Source organism: Stegastes partitus, unplaced genomic scaffold (assembly GCF_000690725.1).
Source record: "Stegastes partitus isolate 25-593 unplaced genomic scaffold, Stegastes_partitus-1.0.2 Scaffold253, whole genome shotgun sequence".
Lineage (NCBI taxonomy): Eukaryota > Metazoa > Chordata > Actinopteri > Pomacentridae > Stegastes > Stegastes partitus.
This window is the reverse complement of record NW_007577984.1, coordinates 213,519-239,920: the sequence shown is the minus strand read 5'-3', so window position 1 is coordinate 239,920 and position 26,402 is coordinate 213,519. Positions and strand designations below refer to the sequence as shown.

At 39.0% G+C, this 26,402-nt stretch overlaps 5 protein-coding genes across 6 annotated transcripts in view; 3 read left to right on the top strand and 2 right to left on the bottom strand.

The window, feature by feature from the left end:
* The window catches only part of plekhb2 (pleckstrin homology domain containing, family B (evectins) member 2), a 5,465-nt gene extending 3,699 nt beyond the window's left edge, over positions 1-1,766 (bottom strand). The window contains exons 1-2 of the mRNA XM_008281967.1: positions 1,650-1,766; positions 54-104 (exon numbers count right to left, since the gene is read on the bottom strand). Coding sequence (XP_008280189.1) covers positions 54-90 — 37 coding nt within the window. The 5' untranslated portion in view covers positions 91-104; positions 1,650-1,766. The remainder of the gene's footprint in view (positions 1-53; positions 105-1,649) is intronic.
* A 3,034-nt stretch (positions 1,767-4,800) lies between these two features.
* Positions 4,801-10,424, top strand: ing5a (inhibitor of growth family, member 5a). The gene is made up of 8 exons (XM_008281965.1): positions 4,801-5,016; positions 7,517-7,588; positions 7,877-8,043; positions 8,224-8,335; positions 8,419-8,518; positions 8,848-8,983; positions 9,098-9,159; positions 9,275-10,424. The coding sequence occupies exons 1-8, from the start codon at positions 4,980-4,982 to the stop codon at positions 9,312-9,314; spliced, it is 726 nt and encodes a 241-aa protein (XP_008280187.1). The 5' UTR covers positions 4,801-4,979; the 3' UTR covers positions 9,315-10,424.
* cep19 (centrosomal protein 19) lies at positions 10,261-12,466 on the bottom strand. Its single transcript, XM_008281966.1, has 2 exons — positions 12,198-12,466; positions 10,261-11,063 (listed from the first exon to the last, which is right to left on the bottom strand). Exons 1-2 carry the CDS (start codon positions 12,325-12,327, stop codon positions 10,717-10,719), a joined length of 477 nt encoding a protein of 158 aa, XP_008280188.1. The 5' UTR covers positions 12,328-12,466; the 3' UTR covers positions 10,261-10,716.
* A 269-nt stretch (positions 12,467-12,735) lies between these two features.
* Positions 12,736-15,935, top strand: pigx (phosphatidylinositol glycan anchor biosynthesis, class X). The gene is made up of 6 exons (XM_008281959.1): positions 12,736-12,880; positions 13,805-13,892; positions 13,999-14,134; positions 14,304-14,517; positions 15,210-15,310; positions 15,405-15,935. The coding sequence occupies exons 1-6, from the start codon at positions 12,817-12,819 to the stop codon at positions 15,540-15,542; spliced, it is 741 nt and encodes a 246-aa protein (XP_008280181.1). The 5' UTR covers positions 12,736-12,816; the 3' UTR covers positions 15,543-15,935.
* A 1,369-nt stretch (positions 15,936-17,304) lies between these two features.
* On the top strand, positions 17,305-26,338 carry pak2b (p21 protein (Cdc42/Rac)-activated kinase 2b). 2 transcript variants are annotated; one of them, XM_008281960.1, is made up of 15 exons: positions 17,305-17,606; positions 18,821-19,180; positions 19,286-19,392; positions 19,516-19,666; positions 19,834-19,865; positions 19,954-20,067; positions 20,213-20,345; positions 20,455-20,518; positions 22,063-22,111; positions 22,571-22,683; positions 22,839-22,956; positions 23,253-23,352; positions 23,464-23,660; positions 24,928-25,065; positions 25,201-26,338. In XM_008281960.1, the coding sequence occupies exons 2-15, from the start codon at positions 18,991-18,993 to the stop codon at positions 25,285-25,287; spliced, it is 1,593 nt and encodes a 530-aa protein (XP_008280182.1). In that variant the 5' UTR covers positions 17,305-17,606; positions 18,821-18,990; the 3' UTR covers positions 25,288-26,338. The 2 variants fall into 2 exon arrangements, with proteins under 2 accessions (XP_008280182.1, XP_008280183.1); XM_008281961.1 differs by lacking the exon at positions 17,305-17,606 and adding an exon at positions 17,642-17,741.
* The last annotated feature ends 64 nt before the right edge of the window (positions 26,339-26,402 follow it).

Genomic DNA, 26,402 nt, shown 5'->3' with positions numbered 1-26,402 from the left:
TGTGTGTGTGTGTGTGTGTGTGTGTGTGTGCATATATATATAAGGCTACTCACTTTGTCGATGGAGCCAACCACTCTTTACCATAGCCATTTTAGAGGTACCAGCTGAAACAATAAAATGCATGGATTATCTGTCAGTGGTGGAAAAAGTACTCAGACTAATAACTTACATGAAAGCAATGTGAAAATACTTCTTTACATGTCAAAATCCTGCATGAAGCCCTTACCCATAGTAAGTAAAAGTGCATAAGTAACAAACTGTAATTAAAGAATTAAATTTGAAGTAGTGGTGTGGTCCCTCTGACTAATATATTAGATATATGAAAATATTACATTATTAATATTAAAGCATAATTGTGTCAGCAGCATGTTGCTGTTGTAGCTGCTGGACATGGAGCTAGTTTGAACTACTTTATATACAAGACATGATAAGTTTAATGATTTCTTTGTGAGGAAAGAAGGGAAAAGAATGTTCTTTTTCACAAATATGTTTTCACACTTTGTCACTAATCTTTGATTTTTGATATCTTGGATCTTTTAAACATTTATTGAAATTACTCTACGTTAAAAGTTTAGAGGGGAAAATCACTGTTTGGTGGAGCTGTTAACAGTTCAGAGACATCAGAAATGTGACCTTGACTACACACTTCTGTTTTTTTAAGACGTCACAAGGCAAAAAGCCTGGAAACCACTAGCTTAATCTTTAATCTTTGTATTGTATTATAGAAGCTTGTTTTGTTATCCACTGAGCAAAATCTTCCTCTTAAAAGTAATCAATCTGGTGGAGAGGGAAGTATGATCCTTCCCTCTGAATTGTAGTGGAGTTGATGTGTGAAGTAGCACACAGTGGAAATACTCAAGTGTACGACAAGTCCTCCTTCAAAACTGTACATAAGTGCAGTACTTGAGTAAATATACTTAAATAACTTCCACCAATGGTTTATGTCATTATTGAAACAAGCTAAGGACTGATGACGGGGTGGGGCATATCCAAAGCAAACCTCGTGACTGTTTGCACTTATAGTAAGTTTACATAGTTATTCTCAGAAACTATGAGAATAGCTAAACAAAATATGACTCAATGGCCTTTTTGGTTAGATGACCGAGGGGATTTTAGTAAGCTTCCGTTTAAGAAAAAGACAAGAACTTATCACAAACACTGTTTTTGCAGCTTTGTATGAGCTCAAAGACAGAAACACAGACACCATATGGTTAATATCACTTCGCATTAGCAGAAGCTAGGTAATAAACAGTGCTCTTTATTTCACTGTCTGGTGAAACATTCCATGAATCATCCAGTTATTGTGTTTTTTACTGTTTAGTAGGAGGCTAATCTTTGTGGTTTCACATAGTGATAGGCCAGGTATGAGTAGGTCATCATAATGTCTGATAAATACAGGCAGCAATGGTGAGAAAGTGTTGAGTTACTCTTGACGGCTAAAACTGTAATCACTCGGATACCTCGGTAAGTTTACCTTGCTAGCTAGTTGCTCTCTGATACGTAAGTTATCGAAGTTAGCTAGCTAACATCAGTGTAAACATGTCACCAGCGAGCTCACCTGTTAAGTCACCGCGTTTACAGTTAGCTAAAACACTACAACTTGTTTTCATAAGCGACGATAACTGTACATTAATTCGTTCGTTACTCACATGAATTCTTCTGTGTTTCAGGAAAAGATGAAATTTTCCGTGAGGATACAGCAAACGCGGAAGTAAGATGCTAAAAAAAAAGGAGAGGCCTTCCTCTGAGGATAAAAAACACTGACAGACACAGCGAGTGGACGCGGCTCCGCACGGCCGTTATTTTTCCTCGTCCACGGCGGCCATTAGCTCCGCCCACCGAGCATCTTCAGGAGTGCGCTGATCTTTGCCAGGGGGAGGTGTTTGTTGTGGGTGACGTCACCCGTCAGCTGACAGCGCTGGAAGGTGCTAGCAAACAGCAGCGGGGGCGCGCTCGTTCCAGCTCCGCTCCTGCGTGTGCGCTCACATGACCAGCAACAGTGGAGGCTCAGTCCAGAGCAGCTGGCTGGTAACTGCACCATTCTTCATGTTATTTCAGAGCAAAAACTAATAATACTTAACCAAAACATGAACACAACATGTAATATTTTGTTGAATTCTATCCATTCTTTTTTTAACATAGTGAAATAAGATGGGATAAGTTTTTATTATTCCCCAAGTAGGAACATTTGCAGTGTTACAGGAGCAAAGGGGAAACATTTAAGAAACATCAGAAGAATAATTTTAAAATATATTTTATTTTTATTATATAAGTAATAAGTATAAGTAATGATTCTTCCATATGTAGATTTTCAGATTGTACAAATTCCTCTGGATGTGGAAAATAAGAATAATGCTCATATCAATGGCATTGCACAGATTCATTCATGAGTAGAAATACTGATAAAGAAGTACTGATCTTGCACAGATGTTATCTATATTGCACCGATTCATAGAAAAATACTTATATTGCACAGATTCTTGTATATGTAAAAGAACTGATATTGCACAGAGTTTTTAAATCTACATAATTCTGAAAACGAACCAGTTTGATTGTGCTGATATTGCACTAAAATGAAGGGACAGCTTTTTTTAGTGTGTGGTGATGTGGGAGCTAGTTGTACAGCCTGACAGCAGCAGGAAGGAAGGACTTGTGGTATCTCTCGGTCACATGCTGGGCGGGTGAAGCAGTCTGTCACTGAAGGAGCTGCCCAGTATTGTCAGAGTCTTCTGTAGAGAGCAGGATGTGTTCTCTAACAGCGATGATATTTTAGACATCACCAGCTTGTTAAGTCTCTTGTCTGCTGCAAAAATGCTGCTGCCCCATATTAACTATTGGCATCCTTACAACAGTATATATGTCATGAGGCAACAAAGCAGAGGCGCCTCTGGGAATTTTTCATCGTGGTGGCGGGATGGGGCCTCAGAAAATATTGGGGGGGAAAGGCATACGAGTTAAGAAATGAAATACTGATACATTTTGTTCCTTCCTTACTTTACAGCAGTGGTTACTAATTATCTGATGTACATACACTAATACAGGTGCAGGCAACATTTGGGATATTACAGCTATTATTATCATATTAGAGATATTAGAGCTGCTAAAGTACATTTTGTTGTTTAACAATGACAATACAGATATATTCTATTCTGTTCTGTTCTATTCTAATCATATTCTATCATATTATATTCTGTTCTTTTGTTCTATTCTATTCTATTCTATTCTATTCTATTCTATTCTATTCTATTCTATTCTATTCCAACGTGGTCAGGAGAAGAGATGCTGCTGTATTTGAGAGGAAACATTTCATCCATAGGAGAAGCATCCATAGTATATTTATGATTTCAGTACTGAAATTTCTGTCCATGTGTGATACTTTATCAATCTACAGCCAATTATGGTACAAAAAGCTTGAATTGGCCCTTAAATATTTCTACTGCATGGTTTATACCAGTAGAGAATCTTTCGTGCATAATGCAGTACCTCAGCCAATAAATGATTATTATTGTTGTGTGTATTGTCTTTTGGGGTATCATTTTTCAGGTGACATAGATGATTAAAGTCCACTCAAGCTACCTTTAGGACCCCACAGTATTATTTATCATCTGTGTTTACCCAGGTGGTTTAAATATTACAGTTACGCAACACACTGTAAAGCATCATCAAGATATTTAGTCAGATCAACTTTTATTTTTCAGTTACCTCATTATAAATATCAGTTTTGCTCATTTCTAGGTAATTGAACTTAAGCTGTCTATTTTTTTATTTTCACACATTAGAACTTAAAAACAAAAGTTTAACATTTGGACTTAAAATGACAAGTTTGATAAATGAGCAACTGAAAATTCATTCATCTTATTAAATTAGGTTTATTTAAAAAAAAGGAAAGAGAGAGAGAGAAAAAAAAAAGAAAACCAGCATCGGAGCAGGCTGTCCAGGATCCATTGTCAGAGAGTTAAATCTCCCAAAAGGCACTTTTTTGTAGTTTGAGGGAGCAGACATGGTAGAAACTTGCTTTTTCATTAGTGTTATATACATCATGTTATTATTATCAGTGTTATTATTTTCAGACATCTGTAGGCTTGTATTTTCTATGACTGTCACTGGAAGCAGCTTGAAAGCTTGTCTTTTTACTGGCACCTTGAGCATGCATTTTATTATTAATAATAACAATTATTATTATTAATATTTTATTTATCTCATGTTTCCCAATACACCACTAAGAGCAAGTCCATCTGTAATTGCCAATATGACTGGTTGATTACCTTAATATCTCAATTCAGTTCATTTTTATTTACATGGAACTAACTCACTTTATCTCATCTTAAGGTTATAAAGTGGTTTTCCATAAAAACCACAGAAAAAAGTATCAACTTACATGCTGACTGTAAAAAAATATGTTTAAACATGAAATTACGCTATTTTTTACTCTATTTAAATTTAAGTATTTTACAAATTTGCTTTTATTTGAAAGAAAATTGTGTATATTATACAAGGAATGAGTACAATGAATAATACTGTCGTGAAATGTTTAAGTGATACTGTGCAGAACAATAATAGTGCATTTGTACATAGAGGGGTGGTTACAATAAACTGGATGAATAAAGCTCAGGAAGCGCGGCAGTCGTGGAGTTTAAAAGTAAAAACCGAGCATGCATATCAGTACTGAGGTAAATGAACCCATCTGTGGAAAATTGTGGTTGATTTGACAGCGTCAGGAGGTGCCGCTGTAAGCTGCACATGTGACTCACAACCTCACACAAACAGAAAAGTTGCAGCCTACATGTGCATTCAAGGGGAACTAACTGACACCGCCTATTTGTGTTTGTGCGCTTCTTTCTGTGCCGTCCGGACTGCAGGCAGCAGCGAGTGTCTCCGGCCCACTGACCGACGGGCTGCCCGGTGTGACTAAACAAACCCCCACCAGCGCTCAGGCCAACAGTTTGAGAATAACGCAGAAGCTAAACAGCTAACCTGAAATGGCGACCGCAATATACTTGGAACATTACCTTGACAGTGAGTATGTGGGGGTACACTGATGTGGCGTTAACGTTTTTGACATTTTACGTCTGTTTAAGGTTTAGTTTGACTGTGCCGAAGACTTTATGCTAGGCGGATAACAGGCGGGTAGCAGCGCGTTAGCAGTTAGCAGGCTGTTAGGTAACTAGCTCGCTAGCTAACTGATTAGCTTCGTGATAAAGCTCAGGGCGGGATAAAGTTTGTTAAACTCTTTATGTGTGGTGTCAGTTTCACTCTGAAGCAGATGTAATAATTCAGTATCCGTGTCACGCATTTAACAAAGTTAACCGGTTGTATTTAGCTGGCGTTTCATGTTATATCGTGTTGCAACACCTCGCAGCTAAGTGACCAACTACGAGCAGCGGTCGTAGAAGGTTATTTAAAGCCAGGGTGTCAATTTAATATAATTAACTTGACTGAATTTGGTTCATTTTGGCCACAGTTTGTGTTTGCGTTAATATAGCAGACACCATGCATTTGCAACCTGTTGGTTACCGCGTTTCCCGTAACCGTTTACGCGCCGGGGCGGGGTGTCCGAAGTGCGTCACACAGCCAGTGTTCATGGAAGCGCTCGAACTGGGGCACGCTGTGACTGGCACAGATGCAGATAAGATAAAATTCAACTTTATTAGTCTGGGGGGAAATCCGTGTGACACATATGGCTCAGAACAATACAATAACATAAGGTTTAATTTAAACATCTGGGTAGAAGCTTTAGGCAGGTGTTTGGGGGTTCTCCACCAGGAAACTAACAACATCAAGCTCTGACTTTTCTGCATTGTGGTGAATTTTCATGCCTCGATTTCGAACAATTCTGCTATGATCTATGGTAGAAATGTTGTTGTGCAAAGGAAATTACAAACAATTCAATGCATATAATTGCACATGGTGCAGTAAGACTCTCGTGCATTCTGTATTGCTTTTACATATTCATACTAATTAAACTTTTATTATTTAATATTATCCCTATGGAGTCAGGAGTCAGTGCACTTAAAAGTTTGATTTATTCTTCAATCCTCTCTTGTGTCTTTGGTTTAGGCAAGTAACCTCTTAAATGTGCATATAGCACCTGTTCACATCATTAACTAATTAATTTTAATTGATTTGTGAACATTTACACCTTAGTAGGGCAAGTTTCAAAACCTTTTGCACATCCAAAACGTATCTCACATATCTGGGGGGATTTTGACTAGTCATGTATTTCTCATCTGTATTGTTAAAGCTGACAGAAAACATGAATCCAACACATCTTGGTCATAAAGGATTCATTGAGGCATTCAAATCGAGTAGAGAATGTGACCTTGTTAAAACCTCTAAATATTTTCTGGAGAGCAGAAACTTCTAAAAGTAAGTATATTAAAAAATAAACTAAAAAAACCCAAGTGGCCCACAATTTAATTGAATGTGACAATCTTTGAGAGAAAAAAATCCTCTAGATCACCTCCTGCTTTTCCCCTCTGGCTCCTCGGTGGTTGTTCAACCTGCCTGCGTTCTCACGGTGCAGAGGATGAGACGTTGTGTGTCACCCAGTGTTTGCATGTTCAGATGTCCTAAGGCAGTCTGTCAATCTGGAACTCACATGTGGTATGACACATGTTAATTGTTAATGATGACTAATGCGTTGCATGGCACGGCACCTAAAGAAACACTACACACTGCTTCCTTACTTTACCTTAATGTATTTAATCTCTGTACAATAACTGATTATTGTGTCATTATTATGTAGTCGATGTCTAATGGGTTGCAGCTATTATAATATTCTCAACTCATATCATTGGTTGCCATAAAACTGCATTAATTGATTCATTCATTTATTTTTGCACATTGTTTGGAAGCACTCAGTTTCGCAGTCAATTGATGTGATTTTTTTTCATGGTTGAGACCTATTATTAGTCATCAAAGAGACTGAAACTGATACACATTTGCAGTAAAAATTTTAATTTTGGTCTCAATATTTAGAATAACATAAAACTTCCTTAAAACGTGTTTATGTTTTATGTCTGATAAATTTAAAGATAACTTAACATTTATGCTTCAATGCTGATAGGCTGTTTCTTGTGTGTATAACCAATCAGACAGTGCTGTAGGCGGGGCATTGCTCAAGACCACAGAATGATGACCACAGATCTATTTTTAAAAACAACATACCGATAATCTGAAAAATGCTGAATGTCAGAGCTGATAATTGGCCAAACCCCTAAACCAGTTGGAGTTGTGGCCCTGAGTAGCAAAACTGAATGATACAGTTAGAACAACAATATACTGGATGATTTATTGCAGGCTCAACTTTTTTAAAAGGCAGTATAGGGCAGACTGTCATTATGACACCCAATAATTTTTTTTTTATCTTGAACTAAGTGCTATGACACTTGACAAATGAAGTCACTGTTATGAAATGTATAGCTCATTTAAAACAACAGCTGTTGAACCAAAGTGCTTTCCAGTAGAGTGTCAGCCATGAATGTCTTCCTCAACATTATGTTATTTTTCTCTCTAGGTATTGAAAACCTGCCATGTGAGCTACAAAGGAACTTTACACTGATGCGGGACCTGGACAATAGGACCGAAGGTGAAAGTTCTACCTCATGATGTTTCTATCCTCCAAATGCTATGTAGATTTTAAGCCTTACACGCTTGTGTTTCCCGTCTTGATGTCTGACAGTGTCTGCTGTGGAAGAATGTCTGTAATCTACAATAACTGAAATTGTTTTAGTAGGTTTGCAGGGCCTTTAAGTGTAGTGTTCGTCATTTGTACCATTTAAAGCCAATTGTCAAGGAGCTAAATTAGCAGTTTTACAATGATTGTGTGTCATCAATAGTTCTTTTTTAGCACTGACAAAATCATACTGTTGTGCAGAAAAGAAAGGAGAGATCGACAAACTGGCTGAAGAATACATAGCGAATGTGAAGAACCTGGCTTCAGAACAGAGAGTGGAACACCTGCAGAAGATTCAGAATGCCTACAGCAAGTGCAAAGAGTTCAGTGACGACAAAGTCCAGCTTGCAATGCAGACATATGAAATGGTAAGTCCGAAACAGGCCTACTCATATTTGATCACTTGTCAGTTCAGTGCGGCTCCTGTCGCTGTTATCTGGTTTTATTGTCATCATGTTGCATTTCAAGTGAACAGCTCTGAATGAAGTATTTTTCTAATACCATACACATAATGAGTTTGTAATGTGGATGGAATTCTTGTACTCTAGGTGGACAAACATATCCGCAGGCTGGACGCAGATCTGGCACGGTTTGAGAATGAGCTGAAGGAGAAACTGGAAGTGAGCGGCTATGAAAGTACAGAGGGAAGAACATTGAAGAGTAAGTTGAGTCATTGGCAGGCTTTGATCATAAAACACTGCAAAACACATTTGATATGTGATGAATGTAAATGTTTTTCCCAGAGGGTGAAATGCGGGGGTTGAGAGAGAAGCGTGGATCCAGGGGAAGAGGAAGGAAAGGCTCTGATGAAGATTCTCCCCGAAAGAAAAAAATTAAAAACAGGTAACTCTGAGTTGGTGGTTCAGTAGTCTGACTCACTGGATGTAGGCTGCAGGTTTAAGCTTGACACTGACTTGATTTGAAACTGTTTACTTTTTGTCAGCATTGCCCTTGCAAGGTTCAGGATGATTTAAAATAGCAGATGGTGTGTTGAGTCATTTTCAGCCCCTAAAAATGGTACAAATGTCTGTATTAACGGCAGCATTAATGTGTTCCGTCACAGCACAACCATATTATGTAACTTACAGCTCAAAAGTCAGGTTTTAGTGACCAAAACCTCTTTAATCGTGTTTATTTCTAATGTTGATTTTTGTATTACGTTTGTCATTTAGCCCGGATCTGAGTGACGCTCTCCTGCCCATGCAGCCGTCAGATGTTCTGGACATGCCAGTCGACCCTAATGAGCCAACGTACTGCCTGTGTCATCAGGTGTCATACGGGGAGATGATTGGATGTGATAATCCAGATGTAGGTTTTCACTGCTTCTTTGTTTTTGCTATATCAACGACCCACTTCATTATGATCTGTTTCAGGTACGAATAAAGATTCACTAATTTGACTTTTTTTTCTTTTTCTTTTTAGTGTCCTATTGAATGGTTTCACTTTGCTTGTGTTGATCTCGCCACAAAGCCCAAAGGAAAATGGTAAGAATATTTCTGAGTTAAAGGGATGTTACCCTAGTTGTGTGTATAAGCAATATTGATGCAGATACCTACATTCTTATTTTTTTGTCTTTCTCATGTCTCTTTAATCCATCAGGTTTTGTCCAAGATGCACCCAAGACAGGAAGAAAAAATGAGATTTCCTATTTTCAGAGAGTTAAGCAATGTATGTATTTTTGGTGTAGTTTAATAGTGTAATATATATATATATTAGAGTCCTTTCAACTCTCCATAGAAATGGTGGGTCATACAGCTTTCTTTAAAGGCCTAATCTGGATTTGGAGTATAGCTACTGTCGTGGCACCATTATTCCTTATCTACTGTCTTCACTATGTGTCATTGGATGTTAAGACAGCTGTCTTTGTCCAGTAGCTGTTAAACAGATAATTTACCTATATATATATATAATTTTTGTGTACTCTGGGTGAATTGCTCTGGCAGCGGAGTTTCACAAATTATTACCAATCACACAGTCCAGAAAGTTTAAATGCTGTATATATCGTCATTACTAACAATCTCAGAAATCCCGGATTGTGGCTTTAGCATACTTGAAATGTCAGTTTTATAAAGATCTATTTTTTAAACAAATTAACAGCCTGCTGAGAATTTACAATTTAAACACCTGAATCCTTACCGAAACGGTGATGGTAAAAGGAATTATGTGTCAGATTTTCTGTTACTACCTCCTTAAGGAATACATCAGCACTGCGTAAATGACTGCAATTGATACCGGTGTAAAAGATTGTTTTGATTAGCTTGAACCAAACTAGCAAAGCAATGTAAATCCATCCTGTACTGAGTTTTAACAAAAAACCTGCGACATTTTTGAATGTATTGTGGTACTAATGGTCAGTCAGTCAGTGTCTCTTGTCAACTGAACGAGGTATTTAAGCACTTTGAAATTTTCCCCTGAAGAGGTTTGATACTGCAGGCTTGGTTTTATGATATACTTTATCTCATTTAAAACTTTGCCATAGCACATCATTTCAAACCATATATGGAAATATATATATTTTGTATAATATGAAATGATATTTTGTGGACACATTTTTTTCCAAAGATATATTTGTTGTATTGCTTACTTACTGGTGTACACTCAGATTTTGTTTAATAGAATTTTAGCCTCTTCTTTCATATTCAACTGTGAATATCTCTCATTTAGGTGTAAGCCACAAATTAAAGAACCAAAGTCTTTGTATTTTGTAAAATTCAGTATTTTATAACAAATAAATATTCACTATTACTAATGCAGTGTTTATTTCATTTCACTTTGAAATAGGACAAGAGTGTTTATAATGTTTTCGTTTATCCCTAATGGTGTCTAATCATGCTTCTACTCAAGTAGAAAAGTCTTTTCAATGCCACAATCATTGAAAAATATACATTTTACTGTTTGTCAAGTTATACTTCCAGGAGGTCTTACCAGTGTATTCATGTTTAGATGGACATAAAGCATTGTAGTCAGCCTCAGCTGTGTCAGATGTTCCTGTCACCTCTCTGTAGGTTGGCACTCTACAGTCTTAACTCAAAAGATTGGTTTCAAAATCCATCATCTGACTCCTCATCCCAGCTGCACTTTTCCTGGGTGGTCTTGTTGAAATCCACCTCGAAGTCGTAAACAAAGTCGGGATCGTCTTTGCGCCTGCGGTTCTTCTCGAACAGTTCATCCATTCGGCCTTTCTTGCGAGCCAGCTCCTCGTCATCCAGTTTGTTTAGGTTTTCCTCGGGGTCCAGGTGGAATGAGGAGAGGCTTTGCTCTAGGCTGCGGCCCTGCATGTGGTCCCGCAGGATGATGTGTAGCTTCTCCAGCTGGTTCTGAGACACGGCCTCCAAGTAGTCCCTGTGCCTAGGATGGTTCTTGAGCCTTTCAGCTGCCATACTGTAGTCTGGAAAGAGAGAAAGCACGAAGGACTCAAACAGCTCTGTGAAGGCAAAAATCTACAAAAATATGATGAACCTGATATGTGGTTCCATTGCCTTTAGTGTTTATCAGTTAGAGTGCACACTTCGACTGAACAATGTGGGAAAAATATCACTGTCATACATGACAGAGCATTACCGTAGAGATACCATCAACAGCATGACTTTGTACAATAATTTACATGATTGTAAACCCTGTGTCAGACACACTGTATGATGTATCTCCTAAATTAAAGCCTTTGCAGTTTTTTAAAAGTACATCGTTTTAAACCGCAACATTGATTTAAAACCAACACTGGTTCAGCCCTAGTGTGCACAGCTTCATAGACAACACATTACATTTTAAGTTAATTGTATTTTCTCAAGGACCCAAAAACTAAAAAAACTTCTACTAAAGCTGCAGTGATAGATTATCTGTCCACTACTAAAGTAAATGCCATCTATTTTGATAATCAAGTGATCAGTTTGAGTAATTATTTCCTGAAAAAAGTATAACTTCTCAAATTCCAGCTTGTTAAATTTGAATATTTTCTGGATTCTTTACTTTTCTATGACAGTAAACTGACCATTTTTGTGTTGCGGACAAAACAAGACATTTGGGGAAGTCATTTTGGGTTTTGGATCAAATTTTGCAACATTTGTCACCATTTCTTACACTTTATAGACCAAGCAAGTAATCGATTACTCAAGAAATGAGTTGACAGATTACTCGACAATGAAATTAATCGGTTTTTCTGCTGATTTTATGACAATTCGATTAAGTATCAAGTAATATGCAAGAATGCATCATTCACCTGAAAAAAAGGTGTGAAATTACAGTAATCAAATTAACACCAGTTGCCAGAGGAATTAGAAAGAAATATTTTACAGCACTTACAATTTTTAACGGTCTTTTAGAATTCCAATGAGTTTACCGATTATAAAATGTTCCTTATTTCAATTTTCACTGCAACCTGACTTTGTAGCTACGATCGTGTCTAACGGTAATGTTAGCTACTTCTGTTCTCCTATCTTGAACCGTATTACATGAGACACAAGTCATCGCTATAAAATACAACTGTAGTGTATGTGCAAGTTGCAAAGCAACAGTATTTCCTCACCAGAGTATTTGGAGAAGTTACGCACAGGTATAATTCTTTTTCGCACCTTTTTGGTCTCCGTGTGTTCGTAAATTAAAACTATGGAAGGAGGATTGAACTGCACGCCACAGCGCTTTGCCTGGAACCGCATCTTCTTTTATATTACATGCAGCAAACCTAGTTTAAACTAGTGATTAAAACTGATATAGTTTATCCCCTATATAATTAGATCTAAACAGTCGACATTAGGAAATGGACTGAAAGTCGCTTCAGAAACGCTTAAGGGATGCCTGACTGCCTTACGTTAAGCAGTGTGAGACAGTTCTGTCTTTGACGAAGCCTGCATACATTCCGAGTAAAAATCAAATGTTAAATTGTTTAATTACACTAAACGTCAACATAGACGACTAACCTTCTGAAAATTGCTTTTTAGTGTGTTTACATATCGCCTTATAGTGTCGTTTGATGCGAGTGTTTTGCAATTATAGTCAGGCACTATTGCAGCTTCCTAAGACTACAAAAGGGTCCTTCAAAATCCGCTTCCGTAAACAGTTCAATGAAGCGCATTAAGCACTGTAGCTACACGACAGTTGAATAAAAAGGCTGTAAACTCTAATCAGTGCTGTCAATTTACATTTGGATGTATTCTATACTTCTCTCTGTGTTCGCCTGTTTATCGACATGTTATTGTTTGGTAGCAAAAGGTGAGTGATATTGTTACATATATGCAGTTTAAATATACAGCTTAAAACAGCATATATGACTTAAATGTCATTCTTTTCTGAATTGTATCACTTTACAGTAATTGTTTCTTAATTGGAGCAGCGAGGTGTTTTACAGTTTATATATACAACATGAAAACTACAGGCTTCACAGTAGGAATCTCACACCTTTCAGTCCTGAGATTTATATGTTTTGGGGTGTTTTCCGTACTTCATATGTTCACCCCAATTTTAATGACAGACTCCGTCCTCGTCAGCGTGGAACATGACAGTGTTACGCACATTCCTGAAGAGCTGTTCTGCCACTGTTCAGATATTTTTTTTTCCCGTTTTTTATTTTATTTTTATTTTTGCTTTTCTTTGCTAGAGAAGTTATTTGTTCTGACGTTCTCTTTAAAATACTCCAAAGTTGCTCTGTTGGATTCAAGTCAGATGGCATTAGTGTCCATATCACATTTTCTTCACTTTTTTCTTCTTTAGAAATGTGTTAAATTAGGATAAGGTAAGATCAACTTTATTGATCAATAACCAGGGAAATGTACATGTTACAGCAGGTACATGGTTGTTACCATGCTGGAATATTCCTCTTCTGCCAAGTTCCTGCAGACTGGAACAATCAGTGCAGGTCTGATTAGAGGACAGTGTGTAACGTTTTTGTTATAGCATCACAGGTTTTATAACTTGTGTGTCAGTGACATAGGTGTATTCACTTCTGTTGTCCTGAGATACTACTTTGAGACCTTTATTTTTAATGTAGTCTTTCTAAATTATCTGTTTTTGATTGATCATAACAGAAAATATTCCACTTTTTTTTTAGAGGTGTTTCAATTTTGAATCAGGGTATTTAGGTGATATTGCTATCACTATGCTATTATTGATCAGTGTGCCCTGTACTTTTTGTTGCAGCTGAGAATCGGGACCATTGTCTTCTTCTGAAGCAGTGGCTTGAATCCTCATCAGTGGCAGTGGAGCTCAGCAAAAAGGGTTTTCACAGGTATGTGGCCGTTCATTTTCTAAAAAATGAGATTAACCATTTTTCAAGCTAATAGTGAGAATGATCAGTAAGTGATTTCTAATCTAATCTAATTAATTTCTTATAGGGAGGTGATTACCACAGTGGAGCTCAAACCTGATGTGCTCAGCGATGTCAGAGTTTTGCTGGTTCATCGATGGCCCAGAGGCGTCTATGTTGATCCATATCAACTCGCATCGCTGAGTGATCAACATGATTGGAAAGTAAGACTAACACTTGTTGCCTTTCATTGATACCAAACAACTGGACAGAACATAGCACCGATAAAATACTATACTATTACTGCTATACTAATACTGTTACAAACTGCATTAATGTAAGTTATGTGTATATATTTGTTAATTTAATTTTTTGTGTATTCACCTTTTTAAGATTTTACTAGATTCAGCCATTGACCTGGAGCTTCCTGCTCACAAGACATCAGGATTTGTCACCTATGTGTACCCCTCCCACATTGGACCAACTCCCAGACCGCTGAAAGTAACAATTCCAGTACATGGGCGCTATCACGAGCCTTCTTTTGTTGGGAAAACATTTACATCTGTAGACGTAGAATCTCCAGAGCTGCTGCTGTGGACCGAAAAATGTAAGACGATCAAGTTTATCTTGGAGTCATGTGCGTCTCTATGTAACTTTATACTGAAATCAGCACTTTTTCTGTGTACTGGAGTGAAGTTTTCCCTCCATATTTGGGAGTTTTTGCAAGATAAGATAAGATAGAAGTTATTACGTCTGAAGGAAATTCTTGCGCCAGACACTGCATAGGAAAAAAATTATGTAACAGAGTAAATTCAGTCCCTAATGGGAATGGGAAAGCAATGAGATACAAGTACAATGTGTTACTAAACAGACACAAAAGATAATTAAAATAAGACTAAAACAGAAAAAGTAGGATGCAATACTGGCACTAATAAGTAGTAAAGTAATAATACACATGAAACTGATATTGCACCTACTACGGATGAAGTCATATCACAAATGATATTGATATTATTTTTCAGTGTTGAGTGTCTCTACGGGGAGTCAAATGTTCTTCCTGTAATTACAGTTTGAAATCAAAAAGGAAACACAAACGCTGCTGCAGCTTGTTGTTAAATTATAGTGAATAAAGGTTGTAATCACAGGGGGGGAAAAACTACGATTTTGATCTGTTTTGTATGTTTATCATGACTTGACTAAATATATGATTTTGCCCACTTCTAATATGATCAAAACAATAACAGGATGATAAGATGTCTGAAACACATTATTTATTCTAAAACTATTTCTCCCTTCTAGGCACGCAGCTCAGCAGCTTACAGCCTCATGCTGCGGTGGACGCCCCGTGCACTGTCAGCAATTCAAGCACTTGTCAGTGGGTTAAAATCCAGCACCAGCAGGTAATTTCCTATAAATCTCTGCAAAACATTACATGGAAAAAGTCCACCTCTGTTCCTTTTTCACGCAAAAAAAAAAATGTCTTGTGTCCTGCAGGAGCTCAGCCCTTTGAGCTTCCAGTTTCCAGTTGGTGATGCGTCCTTGGTGGCGCCTGTATGCGGAGGAACTCTTCTGGTCACGATGTCGTGCTGTGCGGCGTTGTCCAGATATATGTGGAAACATCGAATCATTTAAACAGCAGCGGTCAACAGAACTTGTTCTGTCTGACAGCAGGATCATTCCCAAGGCACTGCCCAGGGCACGCAGGGAGATGACACTTCCTGTTTTGCTCAATTTAAAACACTTAGCTGAGGAATGTGTGCTACCTCCAGTCACGTGTTAGGACATCCTTTATCTCAACAACAATTTAAACAGCTAATAATGACTTGTTGAATTTCTGTGCTTTGTCTGTTCTTTGGTAATTTTATCTTTGTTAACTAAAGACACGTGTTGACTGTTGAAACTGTAGAGTCACGCTGGTTGTTTGACACCCAGCCCTGCTGACATTTCCTTTGTGAAATTCTTTCTTTTGATGATGCAGAATGCAGATAAGACTGCTGTAAATAAAACATTTATAGCCAATGTTAACACTGACTGTTTTTCTTTGTGTGAGTTTGAAGAAAGTCGAATGTCATGATCAGCTTCAGGAGCTTTATCCCCTTTGTGTTGTGCATCTCTTTTTCACTAGTTTACATTTCTTTCTGCCCGTTTTTGTTGTTTAGATCTATTTGTGTTCATTGTTGCATCTCTTTTTTATTGATTTGACTCTACCTTTGGTTTTTCTGTGTGTCTTTGCAGTTCTTTACGTCACCTTTCCATTGGTTTGCGTCTGTTTCTGGTCTTTGTGTGTGCTGTGTGTGTGGTTGCAGTTCTTTTTGTTTATTTGTGTTCATTTTTGCACCTCTTCGTTCGTGGTATATATTCCTTTCTGGTCTTTTTGTGAGTCTTTGCAGCTGTTTACATGTATTTGTGCTTTCTTTTGTATCTCACTTTTATAGGTATGCATCTCTTTCTTGTCTTTTTGTGTGTATATGCATGTATTTTTGATTCTCTTGTTCTTTGGTTTGCATTTTTTCTGGTCTTTGCCTGCTTGCAGTTGCTTTAGTCTATTTTTTAAATTCATTTTTGCATCTCCTTTCTATTTATCTGCACCCCTTTCTGTTCTTTTTGTGAGTCTTTCTGGTTGTTTGTCAATTTGTGTTCGCGTTGTATCTCTTTCTGGCCTTTGTGGGTGTGTTTCCAGTTACTTACGTCTATTTTTGTTCAGTTTTGCATTTCATTTTCATGTATTTGCAATTCTTTCTGGGGTTTTTTGTGCATATTTGCTGTTGCTTTCTTCTATTTTTGTTTCACTTTTGCATCTCGTTTACATTTATTTGCATCTCTTGCCAATGTTTTGTGTGTTTGCATTTGCTTATGTCTGTTATTTCTTCATTTTTGCATCTCTTTCCAGTCATTTGATGTGCATTTGCAGTTCCTTGCATCTGTTTGTGTGCATATCTTTTCCATCTCTGTGTTCTTTTTGTAGTCATTTGCGTCTCTCTGTCACTGGGTTGTGGCTCTCTCTGTACATTTTATGTATATTTGTATCTCTTTCTGGTTGTTTGATTATTATTATGAACCATCACCTCTAACAGAGACTCAGTACCAGGGGCCTCTGACTCTCCAGGCCCCTGGTCCAGAGCCTGGTAGGCCTATTCATGATGTCAGATCACACTAAGCCACAGTATTATTATTATTATAAATGACAATATACATTCCATGCAGATGAACAGTAACCTCCTCTTCTCGTGCTGCAGATGCTGAACTACATTACCTAAGATGCTTTTCGACTCAATTCAACTTTTAACTTGCAGCTTCTGTAGTTTCACCACGTTTCTCGCTTTTCCCCACCGACGTGTTATTGTGGCTGCGAGTATTAGCACGCAGACCTGTAATTTGTGGCTTCAGAAAGCCGCCTGCCTGCTCTCACCATTCATTCGAAACATTTATTGAATAGACCAGGGCTGGGTCGGTAGTTCCGCTTCCCCTTCGCCATAGCGGAATTATCCAAGGGCCGAGAAGATAGAAGAAAAGTTGCATTGTAAATAGTTCCAGTCCGTTTTTTAAAAAACTAAGTTATTGGTTCGAGGAGTGTACCGGAGGGCCCCCCCATGTTACAGCGGACGTACTTTTAACGGATTTACAGACGTTTTCCAGACCGTCGAGGATCGTACCGGAGTCAAGTTCTATTCAAGTTTAACTTGTGTGGAATCTCCGGTGAGCTCCGCCGCCGCTGCTCCTGCGTCGTCTGCGCTAGCCTGCGAATAAAGCACATTTCAACGGCGGCGGTTTGCGACTTTGCAGCCCGTGTTGTGTCGCCCGAACCGCCGCTCGGCCAACGCTGACTTCTCGGTGGGGAAACCCTCAAGGCTGTTTGTCAGACACCGCTTAGCTGTGAGCTCTATTAGGACTGCAAGAGCCAGTGTAGCTTGTCGTGCTAACGTAGCTTCTAAGCTAGCACATTTGTTGCCCAAGGAGTTGATGCTAGCGTTAGCCTGCTAGCCGCCCCTGTTGTTGCTCATTTGAAGGGCATTTTGAAGAAGCATTAGGGTAGAAAACCCGTTATATGCAAGTAAGTGTGAGCTAAATATCGGTACGTGGACGTTTTGAATCTTAAGAAGAAGCGTAAAGTGTCAGATTTTCATTCCTGCATCAAGTGCACTGGGAGGAGAGCAACTTTCATACTTCTTTTATTGTCATCTGGGCTCCTGTTTTAGCTTTCATATCACAAAAACCCTGCTATCATGTTAACTGTTCGATAGGTTAAAATAGAGCTTGTTTGTTTCTACAGTGTGCTATGGTTCAGTTGAGTCACACTTTCGTCTACTGTCTTTAGTTCCTTTTGACATTAAGTAGTAGCACTTGATTAGAGCTGCTAATGCCATTTGTTTTTATTGTTGATCGATCTGTTGATTATTTTCTTGATTATTAGATTAGTTATTTGGTTTGTAGATGTCAGAATATGGTGAAATTGTCCATTTCTGTGTCCCAGAGCTAAAGAAGACGTCCATAAATGTCTTGTTTTGTCCATCGATCAAAAGATAGTCTGCTTACTGTCATAGAGGAGCGGAGAGACCAGAGAATACTCCATTTAAGAGACTTTTTGTTTTAGATATGTACTCAAACCAGTTTATCAACCATCAAAATAGTTGGCAGTTAACCATTGTACTTTTATGATGCAGTCATTCTGTAATAAGACTAAGAACATGTCAGACTTTGCTCTTCACCTCGTGTCTTCATTGTTGTGGTCTAACATGATCATAGTTTGCAAATACCAAACACTGCACCACCTTCACTGATACTTCCACTTCAATGGCACCTTTCACTTCATTGTTTTATTTCACAAAGTAGTTCTTGATTATCTGCCACCACACCCTGTTGTGTTTGGAGCTTTACTGCAGCATTTTAACAAACATCTGCTCGTCTTCCAGGTTCCACTCGGTGCTTCTTTTCTCCCGTGGTGCCTGAGCACATCAGCGCCTGATGCTGATGTGAGCGCTGCCTCCCTCCCTCCCTCACTGTTTGCCACCCTCTCCATCCTCTCCTGCTGTGTTTCCCTGCCCGGTTAGCCGCCTGCGAGGCTTGCGACAACCTCCTTGCAATGTGTGATAACGGAGACCCCGAGGATAAACCCCCTGCCCCTCCAGTCAGGATGAGCAGCACCATCTTCAGCACCGGCTCTGGCAAAGACTCACTCTCAGCCAACCACAGCTCGAAACCGCTGCCCTCTGTGCCCGAGGAGAGGAAACCTCGCAACAAGATCATCTCAATCTTCTCTGGGGCTGAAAAAGGTGAGGTAACGCTTAGAGTGGATTAAGACGTTAACTTATTTAAAGTGTAGTGTTTGTAATCAGTGTTGCCATGTTTAATTAGACTAAAGATTTGGTTACTCTCAGGTGGTAGGAAGAAAGATCGAGACAAAGAGCGGCCAGAGATCTCGCCGCCGTCAGATTTTGAACACACCATACATGTGGGGTTTGATGCTGTAACAGGGGAGTTCACGGTGAGTTTTGATCGGTTGCTCGTATTTTTTTTCCTTTCACTGACTCCTTGTTTTAACTGTTGACTAAAACACATCATCACTTGCGCCATCTGACACATTTTGCTTTCCGTGGGTGATACACAGGGTATGCCAGAGCAGTGGGCTCGACTACTCCAGACCTCAAACATCACCAAGTCAGAGCAGAAGAAAAACCCACAGGCTGTGCTTGATGTCCTTAAGTTCTACGACTCTACAGGCAACGGTCGCCAGAAGTACCTCAGCTTCTCATCCTCTGGTGAGACACAAAGAAATAGAATGGATTTATGTGTGAAGTGACCCAGCAGTGTAGTGAGCACATACAGTTATGTATTAGCTTTGAAATGAAAAAACTTGAAAAAGATCTTGTTTAATATGTGACTGTAGGCAGCCATAAAACATCTTCTTTGTTTTTTGTATTCACAGAAAAAGACGCTTTCACTCCAGGGCCTCAGTCTGTAAGTATCTCAAGAGCTTTGAAAATGCAGCTTTATTTCCGTTTTTGTGGTATAAAGGTTAACAAGCATTGTTGTCGCTTTGAATTAGCCCGTCAAAAAAGGCACCGAACCCTCATCTCCGAACATCAAAGACATTGATGATGATGACGATGATGAAGCTCCTCCTCCGATTGTGGCACCAAGACCAGAACACACAAAGAGTGTAAGTCACCTTCCATAAGTTGGCTTCACAGCATAATCATTTCTTGGATTTGTTCTGAAATATTCATCTTTTACTTTCTATTTACAGAACCTGTGTATTTATGTATTCATTTGTTTTTTGCTTAATGTTTTGGTATGTTGTACAGGTATATACTCGCTCTGTTATTGACCCCATCCCTGCTCCAAGCACATGTCCGGATGGAGATACGGCCTCCAAGGCTGCAGACAGACAGAAGAAGAAGGGCAAGATGTCGGATGAGGAGATCATGGACAAACTCAGTGAGTTATTAATAAATCATTAACCTTGCAGAGCCACCATCACAAATACATATTCCTGTCATGTCATCTGCCATTTCCTTAAAACATGTCATTGCAATCTGACTTACAGGAACCATAGTCAGCATTGGGGACCCCAAGAAGAAGTACACCAGATATGAAAAAATTGGTCAGGGGTGAGTGCTGATCCACCATTTACTTATATAATGTACATAATGTGTAATAGGGTTTATATGTTGTTTACATAGTGCACGTGAGATCAAAAAAGGCAAAAACTGTACCTGATTTAAATTTGGCCGCTATCCCCTTCAAAGCAGTCACGTGTGCAGCAATACACTGCTCCCAGCACTCCTGCTATATTTGGGACGCTCCCTGGAAATCCCATTCTGTAAGTGCAATAAGCACCATCTGCAATGCACTCAGGATCTCCTTTTACTATGTGAAAATAGCAACCCCTTAACTCGAATTTTATTTTGGGCAGTTAGAAGAATTTGCACGGAGCCAAGAGAGTGTGGAGAGCAACGATTGTGTTGGTGCGGTCAAAAAAAAAAAAATTAGCTGATGCATCGTCATGATGTAACGCCCAGTTGCTATTGTTCCACGTTTCAGATCGTTTGTGCCAGATGTTGACATTATAGTATGACTTGGTGTTGACAGTTTGACTCCGGGGGAAGAATTCATAGTTTACAACCCCGTTACCATTGAACAAAATGCAAAGCATCCTCTTGGCTGCACTCCTGACCTGACACAGCTTCTTTGGTCTTGGAGACTGTGGGCTCTTCCAGTGAAAAAACTGCTTTAGTTATTGGTGTTAGCTATATACTATTGCGAGCAGTAATGGTGCTGAGCTGAATGTTTTGCAGTCTGACCTGCTGCTGCAGTCAGGTCCTAGCCCTGAGCCACTTGGGCTAATTGTGCCTTACTTGACTAGAACGTTACCTCATCTTGGGCCTGTTGATGGAGCTCTTTCAGGCTTTGATACAGTGCTGCTTCTGCAAGTCCATGGTGAAACTGCAAATTCTCACCTGCAAATGGTTGCAAAAACACTTGTAACTGTAGCTCAGATGTTGATCACGCAACATCACGTGATTTCTTTACTCACAAGACTTACTGCTTGCACCTTTCATGCACAACAGGAACAGAACCGCAACATTTTGATCGCACCTCGTGTAGTAGTTACAGGACTTCTCAGAGAAGTCAATTTGACATTTCACCGTGAGAAGAATCGAACACTGTTATTATTGGGACACTTATCAGGAACAGAGTCATTGTTCATGTTTTCAGGAACCTTTTTCTAACGTAACAAGTCAGATCTGCTTGTGAAAAAGACATGTAGCACCATTACAATACTAATAAGACCTTCAATTTCTCAGCAAAATCTAATTATTGCTTCAAAATTACATTTTAAACATCCGAAGGTCAACCATATTATACTCACCCATGATGTTGACATTGATTTTATTAGGTATTGTTTCACTTGAAAATCCCTCGTAGTTGTTTCAGTGTTTTTCAGTTATTATTCCACAGATTAAGCCTCATGTGATGAAATTTTGATAAATTGCACCTTTGGGGCATTTGCTTTGTTCAAAGCAGTGTTTTTAAGTGGAAATGGAGTGTAGCATATATGTCAGTGTTTATTTGTGCATCTGCACATTTGCAGCCTAATTTGAGTGGTTGGTTTGTTCAAATATGCATTCAAGTCATGTCACTCTTTTCACAGGGCATCAGGAACAGTATTCACAGCCATTGATGTCGCCACAGGACAGGAGGTAAACACTGACTCACAACTGAATTTGGGTGGGGTGAGAACAATAAAAAAAAAAAGATGAAGTGTAACTGTGTAACTTTTGCTTCCCAGCTATCTTGTGACAGTTACAAAATAATTGTAAAAGATACTGTGATGGTGGCAAAAAGTAAAGAAGTGCGATGAAGTTAGCAGAAGTGACCCAGTTCTGTCAGATATCTATTTAAAGTCAGCTATCATTAGCCATCATAGCCTGCAGGTCACGATCAGAGCAAGTTAGATCAACAAAGTTACTGAGTGCATTAGACTGAGCAAGGTGTGTGGGGGGGAGACATTCCTCTTACAGATGGGATTATATCTATAGGAGGATTTTGTTGTTGTTGTTCTTTTACAAGTATTAGTATGTTTTATATAATGTAACTTAAAATAAAAGTGTTAAAATGTATTATACCTGCACTCAATCTGTGACTTTTCATTCTGCCAGGTCGCCATTAAACAGATCAACCTACAAAAGCAGCCCAAGAAGGAACTCATCATCAATGAGATTCTAGTGATGAAGGAGCTGAAGAACCCCAACATTGTCAACTTTTTAGACAGGTGAGAACGAGAGTAAACCTGCAGCCTTTTAGCTTCTTAAATTTGCAGAAGCGGAGTGTCTAAAATGATTGTACTATGTTTAGAGTGTAACCACAAATGCACAGGTGGATTTTATGTGGCGTATAATGCTTTCTATCTATACGTCTTTGTGTCAGTTTCCTGATGGGGGAGGAGCTGTTTGTGGTGATGGAGTATCTGGCTGGTGGCTCGCTGACAGATGTGGTGACAGAGACCTGCATGGACGAGGCCCAGATAGCTGCTGTCTGCCGGGAGGTAGGCCACACTTTGCACCAAGGGTCACATGAAACGTGTCAAATGAAATGAAAAATACTTTATTTATCCCAGAAGGGAAATTCAATATTGTAAAAAAAAGCTCACTTTTTTTTGTTATCAATATAACATATACAACAATAATAATCAGTCAGTCAGTCAGACTTGTTTTTCAAGGTGATGGCTGTTGGCAGGAATGAATTTCTGTATCAGTATAAATCTAAGTTCCACTTTATGGTAAAGTTGAAACAAAAAGCCATATGTACAACCACGCCTCCCTCTTGTCTCCGTGTCTGCAGTGTTTACAAGCTTTGGATTTCCTACACGCTAACCAGGTCATCCACAGAGACATCAAAAGTGACAATGTGTTGCTTGGGATGGATGGTTCGGTCAAGCTGAGTAAGTCCTGCGCTGCTGTTATCAGCTAGCAGCAGCATCACCTTCATAGATGTAGATCACTATGTCCTTCCACTGTAACTATTGATTTACTCTTCTCTGTGTATTCGACAGCCGATTTTGGCTTCTGTGCCCAGATCACTCCAGAGCAGAGCAAACGCAGCACCATGGTCGGCACGCCTTACTGGATGGCTCCTGAAGTGGTGACCAGAAAGGCTTACGGCCCTAAAGTAGACATTTGGTCACTGGGTATAATGGCCATTGAGATGGTTGAAGGAGAGCCTCCCTACCTGAACGAGAACCCACTACGAGTGAGTCATGCTTCTTGGTTAAGAAAGTTTTGGTACAGAGGGGAGCAGAATGGGTTTACGTCTGGTGACCAGGGAAATTCTTTGTACCATTTTGACACAAAACTTTCCAAATAAGCCGCAGTACATTGCCACAACAGTTTCAGATTTGTATACGATTAGTGATTCGGTTACTGAAAATAAGATCAGTGGTTTCTGTCTGTCACACTTTGGCATAGTTGTAGAACAACTGCAGGCCTTAAACCCTCTTGTTCCCATGTAGGGTAAAAGCTAGTCAATTACCAGCTGACTTCTTGTTAGTTGAAGTCACCAATATGCAGTAATACTTCTCTCCAGTTTCTTTCCTTGTATTACTGTCTGTAACTTCTGTTGAATTAACATTGTGATTGTATACAGAGATTATTTTCTTCTGCTTGTACATCCATTGAATAATGCAACTTTTTAGTGCTAATTATGAATTTATTGGGCCAATCAGGGTTGGGTGATATAGGTGAAAAAATGATTATGACAAAAGGCTTAATTTCAGTTGGTATTGACAATTGGTGTTACTTTTAATGACCTATTTTTAATGAAGACCAAGAGAAATAAGATTCAATTTGGATTTGACTGCTTTAGCCTGTTCCTCGATTTAAGCGATGTCAACACAGCAATGAAAAACACACAAATAAATACATTTACTCACATAAATAAAAATAAAAGAGGATAAAGGAGATATCACACCTTCATTAAATAAATTTGCAGGCTAGTACACGTAGGGAGACCTGCACAAAACCCATGGGGAGTCCAACCGAGGGTCAGAGTTACTGGTTATCAAGGGATACAATAGGCTGCTTATGTGCCAGGGTGTCAGCAGGTTGGAGCTTGTTCATGCAACTGAACATGGCGTTTTTGCTGTGTGCTTTTGTGGCAATTTGCATTTAATGCATCTAAGCAAAACTAACAAACAGTATTTTTATTGCTATTGATGGAGTTTTCATTTCTGGTGCTTTTGTTGCTCAGGCCTAGCCCCACATCATCTCATGCTGACTGTGCATCTCTTGGTCGGTTCACATTACATGTTACAAACCTCACATCTTTCACATGAATATCCCGAGCAAGCAGTAAGACTTAATGACAGTTTAGGACATGGTGGTTTAATTAACAGCACAAACTAAAAGCATCACATTTCAAACATTTCTTGGTTTGTTTCGTTTCACTTGCTGACAGCGTGTTTCTCAAAACTACACCTAACACTTGTGTGTTCCTTTTCTCGTCTCTTCCTCTTATTCAGGCATTATACCTGATTGCCACAAACGGCACACCTGAGCTTCAGAATCCCGAGAAGCTGTCTCCAGTTTTCAGAGATTTCCTCAACCGTTGCCTGGAAATGGATGTAGAGAAAAGAGGCGGAGGGAAAGAGCTCTTGCAGGTTAAAAACTCTCCTGGCTGTTGGCTTTTTTCCCCCATTTCATTTCATTGGTATTTTAATGTAATTTACACAGTGGTTTAATATATTTCTCCTGTCCCCACCTCCTCTTCTTTTTGTTGATCTCCTGTCATCCAGCATCCGTTCCTGAAGCTGGCGAAGCCTCTCTCCAGCCTCACACCTCTCATTCTGGCAGCCAAGGAGGCAATGAAGGGCAATCGTTAGCTGATGAAACTAGCTACCCTGCCTTCCCATGCTGTGCACAGATATGTGCCAACCATTTAGATTTCGTGCCAGACAATAGGCTGAGAGTGACTTGCCACTCTTGATGCACCAGCCTTGTAAGCCCTGACAAACCTCACTGTGAAGAAGACCAAAAATCTAGAGCACAACCCCACCGCTGTCCATATGAACTCTATTCTCACTCAGACGTCAGAAGACAAGTCAAACTAAAGTGCTTAGTTTCAGAGTCAGGCATAGTTAATTTTGTACATCACATCTCCTGGTTACAAGTTAGGGCTAGGCTTGTATTTAACTTGGAATGAAGAAGACGCCTAGTTCTATTTAGTTTTTTTAATCAACTGCCTTAAACAAATGCAAAATGTTGCCTAATGTATTGTTGATTGTGTCAATGTCTCTTTTTTTTCCCATGATTTTTACTACCTTTGAAATTGACCTTTTCAGCTTGTCAGTGTCTTAGTTATTTTGATACTTGAATTTCATGTTTGTCCCCCTTCTTGTTATATAATGTGTCTCATTCAATGAACACTTGCTATTTCCACATCGACCCATGTTTTATGGACATTTCTCTTACCGGTTTTATAGGAAACATTTCAGTGCATCGATCATCATGGACATGTGCTGTGATTGTGTTGTTCTACAGTTGTCACTCCTGACAGACCTACTGTACCAGTCGTTTCCCCCTGTACCATTAGTCTCCTGATACCAGAGGCGCACCTTACAGGCAAATTAAAATGTTAGATTGACAGGGTTTATACTTTCTTCTCTATTGTTGTTATTAAAAATGAGTATTGTATGTTGAACTCTGTCCTTTGTGTTCTTCCGGACTAAACAGATGCGCTTTTCCCATGTGTATATTGTGTACTTAATAATTAGTTTGAGAAGGAAAAAAAAAGAATTGTGGCCATATCATACTGGTTAGCTGTCGAAGGCTGGTGGAGACAATTTGTTTCTTTTTTTGTTTGTTTGTTTGTTTTGGACAACTAACAACTTTGTCTGCGCACTCAAATAAATGCAACTGTTTTTGCTTTTGTGATTTTGGGTGTGAGAGTGATTGGTGTGTAGTTACCTTTATTTTGCTAAAGCTGCAATTTGACACT

Bases quoted from the DNA above. Each gene is read 5' to 3' on its own strand.
- ing5a (XM_008281965.1), top strand. From the start codon at position 4,980: ATGGCGACCGCAATATACTTGGAACATTACCTTGACA. The intron at 5,017-7,516 runs GTGAGTATGTGG...TTTTCTCTCTAG, and splicing joins CTTGGAACATTACCTTGACA to GTATTGAAAACCTGCCATGT. The intron at 8,044-8,223 runs GTAAGTCCGAAA...CTTGTACTCTAG, and splicing joins CAATGCAGACATATGAAATG to GTGGACAAACATATCCGCAG.
- cep19 (XM_008281966.1), bottom strand. From the start codon at position 12,327: ATGCGGTTCCAGGCAAAGCGCTGTGGCGTGCAGTTCAATCCTCCTTCC. The intron at 11,064-12,197 runs GTGAGGAAATAC...CTCTCTTTCCAG, and splicing joins TAACTTCTCCAAATACTCTG to ACTACAGTATGGCAGCTGAA.
- pak2b (XM_008281960.1), top strand. From the start codon at position 18,991: ATGTGTGATAACGGAGACCCCGAGGATAAACCCCCTGCCCCTCCAGTC. The intron at 19,181-19,285 runs GTGAGGTAACGC...GGTTACTCTCAG, and splicing joins CTTCTCTGGGGCTGAAAAAG to GTGGTAGGAAGAAAGATCGA. The intron at 19,393-19,515 runs GTGAGTTTTGAT...GGTGATACACAG, and splicing joins CTGTAACAGGGGAGTTCACG to GGTATGCCAGAGCAGTGGGC.
- pigx (XM_008281959.1), top strand. From the start codon at position 12,817: ATGTATTCTATACTTCTCTCTGTGTTCGCCTGTTTATCGACATGTTAT. The intron at 13,893-13,998 runs GTATGTGGCCGT...AATTTCTTATAG, and splicing joins AGCAAAAAGGGTTTTCACAG to GGAGGTGATTACCACAGTGG. The intron at 14,135-14,303 runs GTAAGACTAACA...CACCTTTTTAAG, and splicing joins GTGATCAACATGATTGGAAA to ATTTTACTAGATTCAGCCAT.